Raw genomic sequence first — 19536 nt, 5'->3', positions numbered from 1 at the left:
CTAACCAACAACTTTCTTGAATAATATGATATTAAAAGTGCTTGAATGTATTTGTTGGCTTGTAGAAAAGGGACCTCACAAGTAGGACATTGAGGATCATTATTGACGCTTTATTCACCTCAAATAAGGTAAAATTGTATGTATTTCATGTATAAACGTTTAAGCAAGCAAATTAAACCTCGTTCTTTTTCTGTGGAATTTTACACACACATAGTAGTGTTTTGCAAAGTGGCAATCGCCATTACAATACATGAGTCATAGACATCAAACAATGAAGGCCCAATTTGCTATCAAGCTCTTGTAAAAGTTTATTCTCATAGCAACCTACCTCTTGAGTATGGATGAAACAAACCTATCACCAAAAAGGGCCTATCTCCTAGTAAAGTCTTAAGGTAAATCCTCGTTATTGTGCAATGTACATCCAATTCCATATTATCAAACATATGTGTTTGGTTTTTGAATTCATTTGCTAGGTTTACAATAGCATGTTTGAGCTTACCTTCTACCCAATTTGTTGGAGTTCATTTACATTCACCATAAAAAATGGACAAACTAATTGATCTACAATCCAAAATAATTAAATGTGCAATCTCTGAAGCTTCGTCAAAGGTGAAATCTCGATGTTGCATGGATAAACAACTAAAATGATGGAAAAGCACATTTCAGGGGGGTGTATATGCATGGTGGTGAGTCTGACACTTGAGTGGTTAATGTATAAATGTTGGATGAACACTTCCATATTCTTAAATTTCATTTTGTTTAATCAATTAAAATGTGACACATCCTTTATATTTCTCCCAACCAATCAATGATCATCTTTTTCTACATGTAGGTTAAATTCGACCACATGATTAACTATGGAAGGCACTACCTACTCTCAATTACATGTACTAAACTTGTTTTTCATTAGAGATGCAAGGTTTGGTGTTGTGAATCGTGATGTTGATGCGAAGTGCATATCTATTTATGTTATAAGGTCAAAGGACAATCATGCAACCATAATGCACTTGAGTTGTGACAACCATAAGTAGAACAAGGGTGTCAGTTGACGGTGTTTTGCGCTAATCGGAGATTATGCCATTAAAAGCATACTTGTCAGTATTATGATGCTACATTAACTTATTAGTTTTACCTTAATTATGGAGTAATTCTTTGGATATGTTAACCTTATGGGTGATGAGATTAATTGTTTACCTTGGAACATGGTGAACCCAATGAAAATGTATCAATTTTCTAGAGGACATGTCCAAAAATAAATAGATGATTATATCTCACCATCACTCAAGTTAGCTAACATTAAAGTGCGACAAGAGAGAACCATAAAGAAACTAATTACAGACACACACGATGCATGTGCGACAAGTTTGTGACCCAATGTTCAAGGAAAATGTGCCCCCTCGATTTCAATCGAATGCCGATAGGAATTCTGATCTCATTGCCGGAAATAAGCTTATCGAAATCCATAAGTACATTAAGAAGAAAAATCATCAAAAAATCCTCACACAAATGTGGTATTTTTGAACCGTTTCGTTATCGTAGCACGAGTCTAAAAGTGATTAGTAAAAGACGAAAGTTACTCCGACACGGGGGGGGGGGGGGGGGTAAAAACATCGACCGGTTCTTCAAACTTGGCGGCAACTGGAAGTATTAACAAAGAGGACAAAATCCGTCTAGCCGCAATAGTAGCGTTCGAAGCTCGAGTTTTTTGCTTTTTTGCTTTTTCGCTTGTCTTTGTAATATGAACTACACTTGAAAAAAGAAACCATGTCCTTAGTACTTACTCTCTCTCTCACTCTCTCATCAATTTTTTTACTCTGTTTTTCGTCCTTCTCCTTAGTGAGGATGCATATGTATATGCATGCATGTATATATATGTGTATCTGTATGTACACATATATATACATACATACATACATACATATACATACATATACATGTACTGTATACATATACATATACATATACACATGTATATATATATATGTTCCCATTGCAATCCCTTCAGTTTCTGTTGTTTGGGTTTCACAACCCACCTACCCATCATCACTACTACCTAGTATTCTTCAATGGCCTACCACATGCATCATATGGATTATATGTTGCCAAAAGGTGTTGTTGATCATGGTTCTCTAGAAGACAATATTGTTGTGCCTACATCATGGTGTTTCCAGGATGTTGCTGATGATGTTGGATGGCTTGATGAACATCAAGGACTTGATAAGCTTCCTGATTTGGAGCCCCTGCTTCCTGGTAATTAAATGCCCCCCCCAAAAAACTCTCTCAATTACTCCACTTCTTCTAGCTAATTCCTTTAATGGATCCCCAAATATAGTCATAATGTCTTACCTTGACATCTCTTTTTCCTGCTGCTCTTATTATGCTTTCTTTTTTGTTTTGTTTTGCAGTGTTATCTCAATCCATATGGGATGATTTTGATCAAAATGTTAACAATGATAACCATGATACTATTAGAGATGGTCTGATGGCTAGGAGCCTTTTCTGTCATTCTAATGGTGAGGTATCAATTCATCTCCTCCTCTATCTTTCAGACAAGCACATGCAAACATACATACACATACACATATACACATATACACATATACATATACATATATACACATGCAAACATACATACACATACACATATACATATATACACACATATATACATATAAATATATACATATATACACATGCAAACATACATACACATACACATATACATATATACACATATATATACATATAAATATATACATATACATATACACCATATATGCATCTGTGTTTTACATATTAAAGAGAGGTCATATTGGTGTGTGATGAGATCATGCTGTGTAATATTATGACACAAAAGGTTTTGATTGCCAGATTTGCAGTGGCTCATTAACTATGAATGCTTCTGATGAGGATCCCTTAAGCTCCTCAAGTTTATCCAATATTAATGGTTGGTATCTACATACAAACTAGAACCCACTGATTTACACACAAATTTTTGCCCCTGCTACCAATTGCTAATGTTCTGAATCCTCTTGTAATTCTTTTCTTTATGTTGATACCACATTTCATAGAGGAAACCTCATCTTCAATTGCACAACAATATCCATCAAACTTGACGAGAAGATCGAGCCAAGAAAGTGGATCGGTGTTAGAAGATTCCGATAACATCGATGATTCTATGTTCATGATGATGACAATGGTGACTACGTCACGAGGACGTGGTGTTAAAAGTAAGAAGTAAATTCTACTCCCAAGGATTTAGATCCCAATTCCATATAATATACACACACAAACAAGAAGTTTTAGACATAATTATGCTACGACTTTCTTGACCATTGATATGATCTTTTAGTAAGGCTTTTGCTTCAACACCAAACCTTAGCAACCATCAATTTTAAGATTTGCCCCACATAAGCTCATAACATTGAACACAATAATACCAGGGAAGAACTACCAGTTTTTCACCAGATTTTCTTGCCAATCTCGTAGTTTTAGAGATGTTACAATAATGTGTCCTTAAATCTTGGTTTATAGCAAATTAAACTTCGAGCTGACAGTTTTTTTGTGAATCTGCCCTAGGAAAGCGATCATCGATGCTGCCAAGTGATGATTCAAAGGAGTATCGGGCGGCGAAACGAGTCCGAAAACCTGTAGTTTTCCCGTTTGCGGTATTGAAGCCATGTGGTATCCAAGGGGATATAACATTGAAAGACATAAACCAAAGGATTCATATGGCCTCATCATCCAATACTCCACATGTAATCGGGGCGACCAAAGCCTACACTAACTCCCCTTCACCCTTCTATGGAAAGTATGTCCTCGCGATAACAAGGATCCACACCGAAGGCCAGGGTAGCATCACTATAATGAAAACTAGAAACTAGGGTCGGCGTAAATCACTTGTAAAACATGCCAAAACCCTAAAACCCAAGACACAAAGAGAAGATACAAAATCATTAGAAAGAAGAGGGGTCCAAAAATCATTAGAAAACCAAGTGGGTAGTAAAGTATACCAAATGATTTTTTGGACTCATTTCCCTTGGTATAGAATCCATGTGTTTTGTGTACTATGATATGAGATAAAAGGCTATTATTTGATAAGAGAAATGCTTGGTTGCTTTCCCTCTTTCACCTTAGTTTGTTTGCATTGGGAAATGGGGTTGCTATTACACACCTCCATTCTACCAAGAACAAATTACAAACATCAAAGCAAACTTACCTACCTATTCATTTCACACTTGGCCTCTTCTTGATGACCATCTCTATTTTAATAAGGTGTAATTCGTTCGTAACCAATGAAGACATCTGCATTTCAAGTTGGGGGTCATCCTAGGCACCACCATTAAGGTTTGTTGAAGCCACCATACTATGCTTTGCTTTGCTTTTGCGATGACGTTCAGTTCAGAGAGATGTTTCCTATCCCTAGCTTGAAAAGCAAAAGTAAGGAAACAAGAACAATTTATAACATTTTGTAGTCTTATTTGATGTTTCCTATCCTTAGCTTGAAAAGCAAAAGTAAGGAAACAAGAACAATTTATAGCATTTTGTAGTCTTATTTTCTAAGGCATTTCTGGGCGTTCATATTCTTAAGGCTATACTACACATTTTGTTCAAGTTGTGTGCTTTTAATTACACATTCATGTTAGGTGGAATACACATTCAGATTAGGTGGTGGATTAAAAAAAAGCCATGCATATTTCCCTATTTCGTCATACCTAGGGAATTGAAGAGACATCAGTTTGACACTATGTGATAGAGATAAGTAGTGTATTAACAGTGTTGTATTACCATATCTATAAAGTGATATATGCGTTCCGGATTGTTCGCTTGTTTGAGAATTCAAAATTAACAAAGGTTAAATAGAGGTAAGACGCTAAAAGATAAGATTGGTCACATTGACCCACCCATCTACACAGCCCGGTGCGATGCCTCAACTTCAATGTGCTATTGTTCTTGAGTCGCAATCCAAACCTTTGATGCTTCCCATTGCAATTCATTGAAATGTTTAGCATAGGAAACTTCTCTAACTTTGTTTGATGGAGATAAATGCTAGACAAGTCACCACGATTTTTGGGTTTCCCCCTTTTTGGATCTTGTGTATACGCACACATCTCCTATATGTCTTTTCAAGCTTAAGGACACATATGGTTAGAAGTCAAACAATGTTGAAGAGAAGTGGAACGGAGAGAGTACTCAGTAAACCAATTCAAAGCACTCACAAATCTTGATCACACACATGCTCTCCTCTTAGCGAGGTGCTAGTATGCGCACATGAGTTTGGGATGCGACAATAGGCAATGTGTAGTAAATTAGTAGCATACTTAACTCGTTTTGAGAAATAATTGAATAATTCATTTTAAGGAATAACATCTTAAAAGTTTTCACGACACAAATGCTTAGCATAACATTTCACATAGAATAATCGTGTCGTTGACCACCAACTATCCACATATTACTTCACTTCTTTCAACTCCCAACGCATTTTCATTTAGTATGAGTTGATGAAGAATCTTTATAAGATTCCTTGCAATAATGTATACAATATCGCAAGAGTGGAGGATTGTCAATTGATGCTATCAATATGCAAAGAAATTTAACTATGTAACAAACCATGCCGCAAATGAGGTTTGTGAAGGGTAGACGATTGTCAATAGATGCTATCAAAATGTAAAGCGATTAACTATGTGCCTAACTATGTCAATGTAAAACAAATGAGGTATCGGTGGGGCTTAGCTTCATCTTTATTGTCCATGACAAGCTAACGCGTTTCACATACGTATCATTGTAGGAGAAATACTGACTTACATTTATAACTATCACTCTTCTAGTTCTATTTTCGTGCAATGTTGTTCATCTTTGTTCTTGTTAGGTTAATATGTGCTTTTCCATACTTATCATTGTTGGAGAAGTTACCTACAAATACAACCGTTACCCGAAGTTACCCGTAGTGAATCGTGATAGCAAGTGGAGTGGTGCAAAAAAGGGTTCCAAGTTCGATTACGGACAAACTTCACCACATTCCTTCCCTCATATCTATCGTCTCTCGGAACCCATCGAACCAATATACTGACTCGGAACCGATGAACCAATATACTGACTCGGAACCGATGAACCAATATACTGACTAGGAACTGATGAACCAATATAGTTACTCAGAACCCATTGAACCAATATACTTAACTCGGAACCCATGAACCCAATTCCTCATTACAATCCGAGACAACAAACACACACTTTGTGAAATTTAAAGAAAATGTAGAAGATGATCTCGTTTTAAGACATAGATATACAACATTGAATCCCAAACATTGGGACCCAATTCCAGAGCTTATTTCCTCTCGGCCTCCTCGTCCTCGTCCTCGTCCCAATCCTTTCGAGAGGGCTTACGCCGGCCGAGGCGGGGAACGAGATTTGCGGTCTTTCGACGGGATTGGCTGGGGTCGAGGACAATGAGGATACAATGTCCGGAGGAGGACCGATGCGATCCGCATGTGCCTCGGCATTAGCATTATGGTTCTCGGGTTGAATCCGATTTGCTTGAGGCCCATTATTGTCCATACCCCAGAGAGTGACAGAATGGACATGGATGCCGAACCCTAGGTCCCCGACAATGGCAACCCCAACCCCGATCTGATCCTCTCCTCTTCTCCACCGCCGCCTCTGCCTGCTTCTTCTGGGATATGGCTGCCCTTGTATGTCGGTTATGTCCGTAATCTCGCGGCTCGCCAGATGATTATGATTATGATGCTCCGATTCGGATTCGGATTCGGATTCGGATTGCGAGGGCATTTCTCGCCTACATATGGGGCATGTGCTATGTAGAGCTAGCCATGGCAAAATGCATTCGGAATGATACATATGCCCGCACGGCATCTTACTGACTTGGTTATCGATCTCGAATGCTTCTTTGCAAACAGCACAATGCATATCATCATCATCATCATCATCACCATCACCATCATCATGATCATGGTAATTGTGGTCGCGATCGCAATCACAATCACAATTGCAATGAGCCTTACCCTTGCTTAAATCCTGTTTTCCGAACTTGAATACTGGCATGGCTTCGATGGCAGATCTTGAAGCCGGGGCCGATCCCCTGCTTGAGACCGCCGTTCCATTGACATGCTCAAGGAATGCATCCAAACCCGATCCATGCAAGAAATCTCTGTACCTCGCAATGTCTCCGTTATCATGATCGACATCCCCGAGAAGAGCCCGGCCCGAGAGGAGCGCGATGATTCTAGAATTATCGAGAGTATCACCATTATTCGGGATTCCGCCTTCAAGAGATGGCAATCTACTTAAGATGGAGATTCTTCGGAAGAAACCTCTCCTTCTGATACCATCTGGGCTTATTGAAGAAAACATGGCTGTGTCTGGATAGTGTTGAAGGCTCTCTCTCTCTCTCTCTCTCTCTCTCTCTCTGGGCAATTAGGGTTAAGGGTTAAAAAGATGTTGCAAAACGTGATTTAGATCACTCTTTCTCTTCAGAATTAGGAATTAGGGTTAGGGGTAGAGATAAGGACTTGAAAGTATGTAGAGTTAAGAGTTAGCATTAGTGTTTAGGGTGTTAATGAAATAAGTGTAGGGTCACCAAAAGTTATCCAAATCTCACCTTTGTCTTGCTATTTCCACAATTAGGGTTTAATATAGGGTTCACTTCTTTCTCATTTCTCCCTCTCAGCCCAAACTAGGGTAAGGTGTTGTTCCACAGCCACAGGGGAAGAAGATATGGTATGTATGTGGAAACCTCAAATGAAGGATCCATACCTACACACAGATAGATATGTATGTATGCATGTATGTATGCATATATGTTATGTATGTATGTATGTATGTGTATTTATGTGTGTGAGTGAGAGTGCCCAAAGGGATATAATATGAAGGAGGAGAGAAGCTTCCTCTTCACTTGACATATGAGACCCCACCACTTTGTCACTCACTCACTCCTCAAGTATATTGGCATCTATATCAAATCCACGACTTACCCATTTGATCAATCAATCGATCTATCTATTGAATCCGCTACGTACCCATCGATCAATTGACCGATCTATCTATCTATCTATCGAATCCGCTACGTACCCATTGATCAATCCATCCATCCATCAATCCATCTATCGATACATCTATCTTTATATAGATCTAGCTATAGAATCCGTTATGTACCCGTTGATCGATCGATTTATCTCTACATAGATCTATCTATCGAATCCGTTATGTAGCCATTGATCAATGAATTGACCTATATATATCTATCTATCTATCTTGACTCTCGCCCTTCCTCCCATTCTTCGTCAAAACCCTCTCGTCGACATTTCGGTATACAATTTCCTAGTGTGGGGGTTGTGTTGGATAACCCACCCTCCTTTCCAACCACAAGTGTGATAAAGGTTGTCAACTTGACACTATAAAAAGCGGACAAAAAAATAACAAAAGAAAAGAGAACAAACGATTGATGCCTTGCTAGATCCATCGTATTTCACAACGTTGGTGACAAGGGAACTTATAATCGAATGATTATGGAGATATACATGTTAAATTACTTGCGAGGGACGCGCCGCATAGCCGGCATCTCGAACTTCTTTATGTCAATGTCTTCTAGAGACGGAGCAAAAGTTGCCCCAACATTGTGTCCTTATCTTGTGTGCCTCTCTGATGTGTATTGGTCTTTTAATGATAAGACCTTTCCATCGATCTAGGTCACTGTTATAGATATTGAGAATATCTTCGTCCAACTACAAAACATAAACACATTAGTGTCCATTGTTTGGTCCACATGAAATCACTTCGAGATTCTATATTGAACATTTATGCCTAGGGCAACACAGGAAACTTCGAGGAAATAAGCATACATGACTTTTGAACTTCAATATGGACCACCTAACTACATGTTCCTTATGGCCTTTTAAAGCCCTTTTTGCTATTGCCAAAAATGTTGACATAGAAATATGTCGACACTTTTTTGCACCTTATGTTATTATTTGTGTCCTTGTTGCTTCTTCTCATAATGTGATGCTTTATGTCACCACGTTCATGACACATTAGCTTGCTCCACGTCTAGTGTAGGTGTGTCACGGGGCAAATAATTACATAGAAAAGACATGCTTTTCTTAAGATGCATTTACCTTTGTGTGATCTTATACTCGTGTAATTATGCGGAGCAGTAAAGGCAATATGCTTATATTTGTGCTCATGGAATGGTGTTAATACACACACCAAAGCTAATTTGCTATTGCATTACAAGATTGAAATAATTGAGGCATACCAGTTTTTGTTGTCTCTTGATATGATTCTCCGTTTATGGATGAGTCAACTTTTATGTCAATGGAACTGTCCACTAATTTTTGTTTTTAAATGTTTTTAGAATGGTAAGTTTTGATGGAGTTGTATCCATCATTGCAAGAAGAGTACATTTTGGAGGGCAACTTTGACCAACTATGACATTGACTTTGTGATAAGCATGAAACAAGGGGGGGGCGGCACGAAAAAAACCTCCCCCCGCAACAGTTCACTAAAAAGACATCCTTTGCTTTAGACATATGATACATTGTCATAGTACCGATTTATGGACTCTATTATGAACATATTTTATAATTTAATGTCTTTGGATGCCATTGAAATATTGTAGAAGCTTAGTAGTTTGATACCAAATGAAGTCGTAAATGAACACGTGTGACATGGATCTTCCAACATATGTGGTTATTGGGAACAACTATAATGGAAAGAAATATTTTCAAACCAATGACTTCATTACGTTTCTCCTTGCGCACAATGGCTCAAAAGGTTTTCTAGATGTAATCTCTTGTATATTTTGGATGCACGTTTGACCATTCACGTGGAAAATTGGCATTCAAGCCAACCATTTTACGATTATAGTATGTAAACAAATAGACGAAGTAGTCCTAGCACTATTGCATGATAATCATATCACATTATAATACAACTAATTTTTGTCCATCAATTTTTGTCATTCATCTTGGAATACCCGCCAATGTTTCGACATCTCACTAAACTCTATATTACAACAAGATCACGGACTTCATGAAATAAAGATTGCATTTACATTTGAATGAACGCCCTTTGTTACTTTCTTTTCTACGCTCTATCCATCACAAAGTTATATATGACACGTGACAATAAATTAGCATTTCCAAGAATATGTTGTCTGTCAAGAATCTTGGATTGTCCATTACATCAACTACAGTATCTCGAGAATTACTCAAACATTATAAGATATTATTACCCCTTATGTCTACAAAGAGCTTCTTTATAATTGATAACAATTAGAAAGAGAGGCTATGTCATACCACGCAATGAACTCAAAAGAGTCATTAATTCAAATAACCCCTATTATCAATTTACATGGGCCTTTAGTTTTCACATTAGATTGCTTTGATGTTTAGGAATTTAATCACCCAAATTGTGTTCTTGACCATTCTTCACAATAATTCATCGGCTTTTTCAAGAAAGACTTGTTGATACCTAGTTGTAATGTCTTTTTGAGGGATGTTCTTCTATTCTAATAAGTCCCTATCTCTTTTGCACATGTCTATTATCTTGGTTCCAAAAAATCCCCGATCACACATCATGGTGCACACAATGAAACATGTCTTTGTTTGGTTTTTGTAACATCGAGACATTCTACTGTTTTGAGATGTCAAGTTTGAAATGCTTATATTAAACTCTAAATTTTAAAGAGCTAATTGATTTATTCGAGAACTAATGAAATGTTTGTTGTATTAGAGAAAATGTACGTCATTGTTTGTAATGTATTCACCATTTGTGTTTGTAGAACAATCATTTGGTTTCACTTTAATTTGTTGGTTAAGCAACTACCATTCAATAAACGTAGCAACAAATTTGCAAGCAATGTCTTGTTGCACATTGATATCATAAGAATATGAACCCAAATTCCTCCTTCCAAACCCATAGTGTTGTAGATGCAAAGCAAGATACATATTTTCTGTGCAAAATCCAAATACATGTTGCGAACTTTGATCATTAATGTTACATGCAGAACCATAATGGATCATGAAATAAGTTTTCTGTAGTTTTCCTAAATCTTATGATAAGTACGTGTAGGTTAATTCTAAGAGGAATGTGGGTATGAACTGAATTAGTTTTCTATAGTGTGAGATAACTATTGAGTGTGTTATCACTTGATTCCTTCATGAGATGCAAATTTGCAACAAACTACCATTCAATAAACATAGCAACAACTTTGCAAGCAATGTCTTGTTACACATTGATGTAATAAGAATATGAACCAAATTCCTCCTTCCAAACCCATAGTGTCGTAGATGCAAAGCAAGATGCATATTTTATGCCAAATCTCAATACATGTTGCAAAATTTGATCATTAATGTTACATGCAGAACCATAAAGGATCATGAGATAGGTTTTCTATAGTTTTCCTTAATCTTATGATAAGTCCGTGTGGGCTAATTCTTAAAGGAATGAGGGTATGAACTGAATTAGAATTCTATAGGATGTAGTCAAGTGTGTGAACATACTAGGCCTTATTGTTTCTGCCTCATCAATACTTTGTGGTATGGGACATGATGGTCTGGTGGTCTAACATCCCTTTGTCCTTTCTTTGATCTATTTTCCTTTCATTATGCTTAATCATTAGTTAACCTCTAACAATTAACACCCGATCACTAAGGCATGTTTGCAATCTAACTCCTTAAAGGTAGTATATGTATGTCAATTGCCTTTATAACCTTAGCTCTAAGGGTCCTTAAAGGCTAGTGGTGTCCAAAGATCCTCTCTCAAATAATGTGCAAAGATCCAACTAGAAAAACATTAAAATAATGAAGAATTATTTTTTCCATATGTTGGTTTGTCTAGCCTTGTCACATTTGTCACATCTACGACAACTGACAATGTAGTTTTTGATGTTTTTGATATAACAAAATATAGAACACTAGTCAAAATCATTTTAACCTTTAACGTCGAAATACATGAGAGTGATTACCCGATACTTTTTGGACTATTATTCAAGAGAGTCATGTCAAATGGATTAACTTGGATGATTTGTCAAATGGGTTGTATTTGACATGCATAAAAATAGTTTTGCATCGTGTAAAAGACATCCGCATTATCATGGATAGATAATTTGTCTTGTAAAGTTACACCAAAACATGTGTGACATGGAGTTCTACATTGTGTAAACGACATACATTGTTTGGATGTTAAGCGAGCAAAATGCATAATGAATGTGCTTGCATGTTCAATGTGTACCTTTACCCTTAGATGACTCTTGAGCATACACACATTTTTTATCTCAACTCGCAAAATTATCATAACTTCAATGGCAATGGGTGCCGAAAAATCATAGGTCCATTTGTATAGAGACTTGACAACAATCATAGATCTATGCAAAAAAAGAAACTATAAATAATTGGATAAAAATTTGGTGGTTCTGTGATTGGTAGCATCCATTTGTGTTGGTAAAGTGCCGAAAGGCCCATATTCCTATATTTCCATTGTGAGTTTCGGCCAAAGATCCTATCCTTAAATTGTTGGGCCAACCAATATTCCTCTCTATCGTCACTATGAGATCTATCATACCTAACCTAATGGTTCTCTCTTTTCTTGGGTCACAAGATTCTGATATGTTTACAACCCGAAAAGATTATTTATGATACACAAACACAAATGAGCATACACAGATTTACGTGGAAAACCTTGAATCCAGGGAAAAACCACGGAGCAAAACGATTTCCACTATGAGACAGGAAATACAAAGCAAGGTATAGAGGCTCCTTAGCTTGCTAAAGGAAAGCCAATACCAAAACAAATACCACAATACTCTAGAGCAAACAAGACTCACACAACAGTTGTGCATATGCTAATAGAACTTATTTCGGTATGGATGTACTCCTATGTTCTCTCTCTCTCTCTCTCTCTCTCTCTCTCTCTCTCTCTCTCTCTCTCTCTCTCTCTCTCTCTCTCTCTCTCTCTCTTTCTTGCTTCCTCTCACGCTCAGCCACAACACTGTGTCTCTCACACAACCCACGTTGTCTGAGCTCTCACATTCTCTCAGTTCTTCTGTAGCACTCTCTCTTTGTTCTTCTAACGTGCTCACGTTACTCACAACTCTCTCACTATTCTACTCTCACGCACTGAGATAATACATACTTAAAACTTAACCACTATATATACAATCATTCGGTCGACATTCAATCGACCTCTCAACCAATTTCTCCCAGCCGACTCCCATTCGGCCTCTCAGCCGATTTTCGGCTTTTCAGCCGTCTCCCCCCATCAAGAGGGACAAGCTTCCATAACAAACTCCTCCTTCACTCATGTATGGGGAGGATTTGACCAGATCAGTCTTTCGTTGACAAGCGATGAGTTTTTCCGTAGATAAAATTTTTGTAAGCATGTTTGATCCATTATCATCGGTATGGATCTTCACTAAAACAAACTCATTTTCATCCACTCTCTCTCGTAACCAATGATTCGTTCTCTGGCTACATTCTTGGCGAGGTGGATGGCACTCTGATTATCACAATGAAGTAGGCATTTTTCTTGCTTATCCACTTAGAAAATCCCTCATCCAAATCAATTCCTTCCCAAGCCTCAACTGCAACCATGTACTCAGCCTCTGTGGTCGACAAAGCCATAGCCTTTTGCAATCTTGATTGCCATGACACAACTCCCACTACATAAGTCATCACATACCCTAATGTGGATCAATTGGAATCTACATCACCCGACATATCAAAATCTGTGAACCTTCAAGCATAGGTTTCCCAGAGCCATACCTAAGGCATACACTCGAAGAATGCTCCTTTCCATGATAACTCATGTAGCGATTGATTGTTTCAACAACAAATGCAATGTATGGCCTCGTGCAGACCATAGCATACATTAGGCTCCCAACAACCGAGGCATACAACACCCTTCTCATCTCAGCCTTATCTTTCTTAGTTTTTGGACATTGACCTGAATTTAGCTTACAGTTCACCGGCAATGGAGATCCAACAGATTTTGCATTATACATGTTAAATCTTTGCAAAACCTTTGTCAGATATTTCTCTTGTGACAGCCATAACATATTTGTAGTCCTGTCCTGGACTATATGCATTCCCAAAATCTATTTTTCCGAACCTAAATCCTTCATGGCAAAGAATTTGCGTAAAGCTTTCTTCAAGCTCACAATCTTCTTAGCATTCTGTCCAACAACCAACATATCATCTACATACATCAAGAGAATAAGAAAATCACCTTCATCATACCTTTTCACAAATACACAATGATCGGCTTGTGTTTTGTGGAATCCATGTTCTAGCATGAAGGATTCAAACTTCTTATACCATTGTCGAGGAGCTTGCTTCAACCCATACAAGCTCTTCCTCAATCTACATACAAGATTTTCTTTTCCTTTCACTCAAAACCCTCAAGCTACTGCATATAGATTTCCTCTTCCAACTCACCATGCAAAAAGGTTGTTTTTACATACAACTGTTCAATCTCCAGATTCATATTGGCAACCATGCTCAAGCCAGTCCGGATGGATGTCATCTTTACTACTAGAGCAAATATCTCATCAAAATCGACACCCTTTTTTTGTTAAAAACCCTTCACCACAATGCGGGCCTTATACCTAGGTGTACTTTCGTCTTCTCCAATTTTTAACTTGAAGACCCATTTGTTTCTAAGTGTCTTCTTTCCCTCAGGCAGCTCCATCAGCTCATAGGTGTGGTTCTCATGCAAGGAATCCTTCTCATCTTGCATGGCACTATACCACTTCTTCTTGTGCACATCTATCATGGCTTCTTCATAATATTCTAGCTCACCTTCATCAGTCAAGAGAACATATTGACTGGCTGGATACTGGGAGGAGGCCTTCCTTTGCCTTAGTGGGTATCTCCTTTCTTCAGCCACCGGCTCATATTTAGTTTCTTCTGTCAGCTCATCTTTCGACTCAGATTCATGTGCATCAGTTTGTTGTTGTGTTCCGACTGGCTCAGATTCGGTTTCATCAGCCGACTATTATCCACCGGCTAGTTGTGTGGAAGAGGGATCGACTAGTGCCGACTCCATAACAGTAGCCGATTGGGAAGACGTTGTGATGTCGATCTCGTCGTACGAGAGCAAACGGAAAAGAAAATCGTGAATTTGGGAAGTAAGCATGGGGCTTCTTGTCAAAGAAAGAGGAGAAACGAAAATAGAATTTATATTGATATATCAAGATGATTACAATAGTCTATCTTGTCTACCTAATTACAATAGTATTTGACATCTATTGTTATTCCCCCCTTGATGAGTTTATTCACCCTCTTTTAATACATGAGGAGGGTGGGTGCATGCGTGGCAAGTGTCACCCATGCATGAGAAAAGTGGGTACATGAGTGCCAAGTGTTGCCCATGCATGAGGAAAGTGTATGCATGAGTGCCAAGTGTCAACCATTCATAAGTAGCAGCTACATTTGTGGATAACAACTTTAATAGCTTTTAATAGCTTTTTAGCTATAATAGCCATAATAGCTCTAATAGTTTTTATAGCTTTAATAGCTTTTATAACTAAAATACCTAATAGTGATAATAACAAGTGTGTTGGTAATAGGTATTCGCTTTAAAATATTCTACTCAATATTATGTTTTATCGTAGATTCAACTAGCTATTATCATCCTATGACGAATGTACTTTACAAGCTTATTAGTTGTCGCTTAGCTAATCAAGCATTTACAAATATTTGAATCAGTTCGTATAATTTGATAGAGGTTATTTTCTCATCGTGGCACGAAAAAATCACGACAACGTCACTGGTTTTTGTTGTCTCTAGTCTTCAATTGCCTTGTCTTCCATTAATACAATATCATGGCTCCTTACCACCTTCTTATCAAGAAGATCCCACAGCCTATAACCGAACTCATCTTCTGAGTACCCCAAGAATATGCAAGGCTTGCACTTGTTGTCCAGCTTTGACCTCTGATCTTTTGCAACATGGATATAAGCTAAGCATACGAACACCCTTAAGTGCTAGTAAGAAACACTTCTTCCTATCCACACCCTCTATGGGATATAAGGTAAATAGTCGTCAACATTGCCTCAACCCAATACGATTTTGGCAACTTTGCATGCGACAACATGCTTCTTACCCTTTCCATTATGGTCTGATTCATCCTCTCTGCTAGACCATTCAACTTAGGTGTCTTCGGCATTGTATACTCAAGTTTGATGCCTTGAGTCTTGCAATATATTTCGAATTGACCTCTATACTCGCCACCTTTGTCTATTTGGACAACTTTCAACTTTTGTCCAGATTCTCTTTCTACCCTCGCATGAAATTCTTTGAAGACCAACAACATTTGGTCTTTAGATTTCAGCACGAAAGCCCACAACTTTCTACTGAAGTTATTGATAAATGTCACGAAGTACTGTCCACCAAGATGCGATGGAGCATCCACATATCACACATCTGTGTGGACTAGTTCTAGGGCACATTCTCTTCTCATCAGAGGCCTAGAGTGAAAGGCATCTCAGTTCTGCTTTCCAGCCAAGCAGTCCAAACATTTTTCAAGATGTATTCATTTCACTTCTAGAATGAGATCCTTTTCAGCAAGGATATGCATTCCCCTTTCACTCATGTGACTGAGCCTTTTATGCCACAACTCACCATCTAAGTCGACCACTATATTTTCTTCATCTCGACACAACCTTGCATGCATTACATGCAATGTGTTCTGTTTTTGTGCTCGAGCCACAATCAGACTTCCCTTACTAAATTTCCATCCACCATTATGAAAGCTACCATTGTAGTCTTCATCATCCAACCAATATCAAATTCAATCTGACATCCGGAAAATGGCGTACATCCTTCAACATAGATGTTAATAAGCACACATTTCCCATACCCACAATCTTGCATTCACCGTCATTTCCCATCCTTACATAGTCATAGTCACCGGTTGTGTAAGATGAGAAACATTCTCTTTTGGGAGTTAGGTGAAATGATGCTCTAGAATCAACTACCCAAAACCCAAGAGCACTCTGCATTTGCAAGATTCACATTATCTTATTCACAATGAATAACAACTCTTCCTCACTGGTTGCAATGGCTGAAGTGTTTTTATCATCAAAAAAATTTCTGGGTTCAACATCATCAGCCATGCCTTTGTCCTTCTTAAGGTGTCAACAATTCTTTTGGAAATGACCAAGTTTCCCCCAATAGAAACACGTGAGTCTTCCTCTAGACTTTGATTTGGCATAAGACTTGTCTCTATTTTTAGGACTTCTATGTTTACTTCTTCCTCTACCAAGGTTTTGTGCCACATTCGTTTCCGATAGAGACAAGGCACTTTTATCCTTTCTTCTTGTCTCATCGTTCAGAATGCTTGTCTTTACTACTTGTAAAGGCAAGTCCTCTTCTTTACAAGAGGCACTAAATGACACTACTAAGTTCTCCCAACTGTCCGGCACAGTACATAGTAGTAACAAGGCCCGCATAGGATCATCTAATGGGAACTTCGTTGATGCTAGCTGGTTTACTAGTCCCATGAAGGTAGTGATGTGCACCACAATGCTATCACCACCATCTTTGTACTTTAGCCTCACTAATTTCCTCATCAAGGAAGTTTTGTTTAGAGTGTTTTTCCTTTCATACAGGGAAGAGAGTTTATGCCACAACTCGTAGGCATTTGTATCGCTTACTACATGTTGTAGGATGCTTATGTCTACACATTGTCTTATGGTTGCCACAATTTTCTGTTTAGGGTTTTCCACTCAGACTCTATTACCCCTGTTGGTATATCCTTCCTATCCATCGACTCATACAAGTCTCTAACTATTAGAAGATCCTCCATCTTGCTCTTCCAGTCAGCATAGTTGTGGGAGTTTAGGACTATCATCCTTGAAAATCCACTCACACTTCCTTCCATCTAGGACCTAGTGCTCTGATACCAGTTTGATATGTTTACAATTAGACATAAACCAGAAAAGATTATTTCTGATACACAAACACAAATGAGGATACATTGATTTACGTGGAAACCCTGAATCCATGGAAAAACCATAGAGCAAAACGATTTGCACTATGAGATAGGAAATACAAAGTAAGGTACGGAGGCTCCTTAGCTTGCTAAGGGAAATCGCAATACCACAATACTCTAGGGCAAACAAGACTCACACATTAGTTGTGCATATACTGATAGAACATGTTTAGGTATGGATATACTCCTGGGTTGTCGTCTGAAACCACAGTTTCAGCCAAGTCCACCAAACCCTAACTCGTTTGTATCTACCTCTTTTGAAGCTCTTAGGACTTCTCTGCTCTCTCTCTCTCTCTCTCTCTCTCTCTCTCTCTCTCTCTCTCTCTCTCTCTCTCTCTCTCTCTCTCTCTCACACACACACACACACACCTCTTTCTTGCTTCCTCTCACACTCAGCCACAACAATGTCTCTCACACAACCCATGTTGTCTAAGCTCTCACACTCTTAGTTCTTCTTACGCGCTCACGCTACTCACAACTCTCTCATTGTTCTACTCTCTCACACTGAGATAATACATACTTCAAATCTAACCACTATATATATATATATATATATATATATATATATATATATATATATTCGGTCATTCAGCCGACTCTCATTCGGCCTCTCAACCGATTTCGGCCAGCCAACTCCCATTCAGCCTCTCGGCCAATTTTGACCAACCAACTCTCATTCGGCCTCTTGGCCTATTTTCGGCTTTTCAGCCATCACCCCAATCAAGAGAGACAAGCTTCCATAACAGATTCAACCTATTCTATGCATGTTCAAAATATAGCTTAAGAGAGTTTACTTAGTAGACCAATGTCGATATAAATCGATTCGTGAAGAAACAAATGATATATCAACTTAAATATTTTGTAAAACATGATTCATGTTTTCTACCATGGCATGCCTACCTCTTCAATATTACTTTGCCTTGGCTACATTCTAAGGGATCTTTATAATCAGTAAGCACATGTTTGGTAACCTTCACAATCATAACCTTTTACGATTTGTGCGAGCATATAATCCTAAAAGAGCGTGAACTGATTGTGTTGATTGAAGAGATGGTGATTGGTTAGAATCATGTGCATAAAGAACACATTTAGTTTGCGTTCAAATTATACCCACATAGTGAGGGTGCACCAGTATCATTTTATACTAAACAAACAGGCTTTATAAACACATCAAAACATAGGCATTTAATTCCCACAAGACAGAATCGAACACATACATATACGTCTGTGTGGGTGCATAAATTATTCAATAGATTACATAAAACTTTTACACCACAAAGAGCACAAACCAATGCATGAAGCTACAATAAAATAAAAATTACAGATGTTATATTACAGTGAAAACTCAAGCTGTAATCCGTTGATTCTCGAAGCCGACATTTGAAATTTTGTCTTAATGCTTTTCAAATTTGATGTTAAGGCCATAAGAATTTACTCATTTCAAGATAATGCCAAACTGACTATGGGGTCGTTCCGAAAAACATAAATGCAAATAAAAAGACTATGCATACATCATGAGAAAGACAA

The 19536-nt window shown here is 38.0% G+C and overlaps 2 protein-coding genes across 2 annotated transcripts; one reads left to right on the top strand and one right to left on the bottom strand.

Annotated features, from left to right (window-relative positions):
- The first annotated feature begins 2001 nt into the window (after positions 1 to 2001).
- Positions 2002 to 4296, top strand: LOC147855677 (uncharacterized). Its single transcript, XM_087330001.1, has 5 exons — positions 2002 to 2250; positions 2406 to 2518; positions 2872 to 2947; positions 3072 to 3230; positions 3580 to 4296. The coding sequence occupies exons 1-5, from the start codon at positions 2067 to 2069 to the stop codon at positions 3882 to 3884; spliced, it is 837 nt and encodes a 278-aa protein (XP_087186127.1). The 5' UTR covers positions 2002 to 2066; the 3' UTR covers positions 3885 to 4296.
- A 1931-nt stretch (positions 4297 to 6227) lies between these two features.
- LOC147855676 (uncharacterized) lies at positions 6228 to 7793 on the bottom strand. Its single transcript, XM_087329999.1, has one exon. The coding sequence runs from the start codon at positions 7369 to 7371 to the stop codon at positions 6274 to 6276; it is 1098 nt and encodes a 365-aa protein (XP_087186125.1). The 5' UTR covers positions 7372 to 7793; the 3' UTR covers positions 6228 to 6273.
- Positions 7794 to 19536: the final 11743 nt, after the last annotated feature.

Source organism: Azolla caroliniana, unplaced genomic scaffold (assembly GCF_043228905.1).
Source record: "Azolla caroliniana isolate FFs.n. ecotype wild unplaced genomic scaffold, voAzoCaro1.0.p SCAF_14, whole genome shotgun sequence".
Lineage (NCBI taxonomy): Eukaryota > Viridiplantae > Streptophyta > Polypodiopsida > Salviniales > Salviniaceae > Azolla > Azolla caroliniana.
This window is presented reverse-complemented; position numbering and strand designations above follow the sequence as displayed.

Excerpts from the sequence above, each read along its gene's own strand:
- LOC147855677 (XM_087330001.1), top strand. The coding sequence starts at position 2,067 with ATGGCCTACCACATGCATCATATGGATTATATGTTGCCAAAAGGTGTT. Across the intron at positions 2,251-2,405 it reads TTTGGAGCCCCTGCTTCCTG|TGTTATCTCAATCCATATGG; the intron begins GTAATTAAATGC and ends TTTGTTTTGCAG. Across the intron at positions 3,231-3,579 it reads ACGAGGACGTGGTGTTAAAA|GAAAGCGATCATCGATGCTG; the intron begins GTAAGAAGTAAA and ends AATCTGCCCTAG.
- LOC147855676 (XM_087329999.1), bottom strand. The coding sequence starts at position 7,371 with ATGTTTTCTTCAATAAGCCCAGATGGTATCAGAAGGAGAGGTTTCTTC.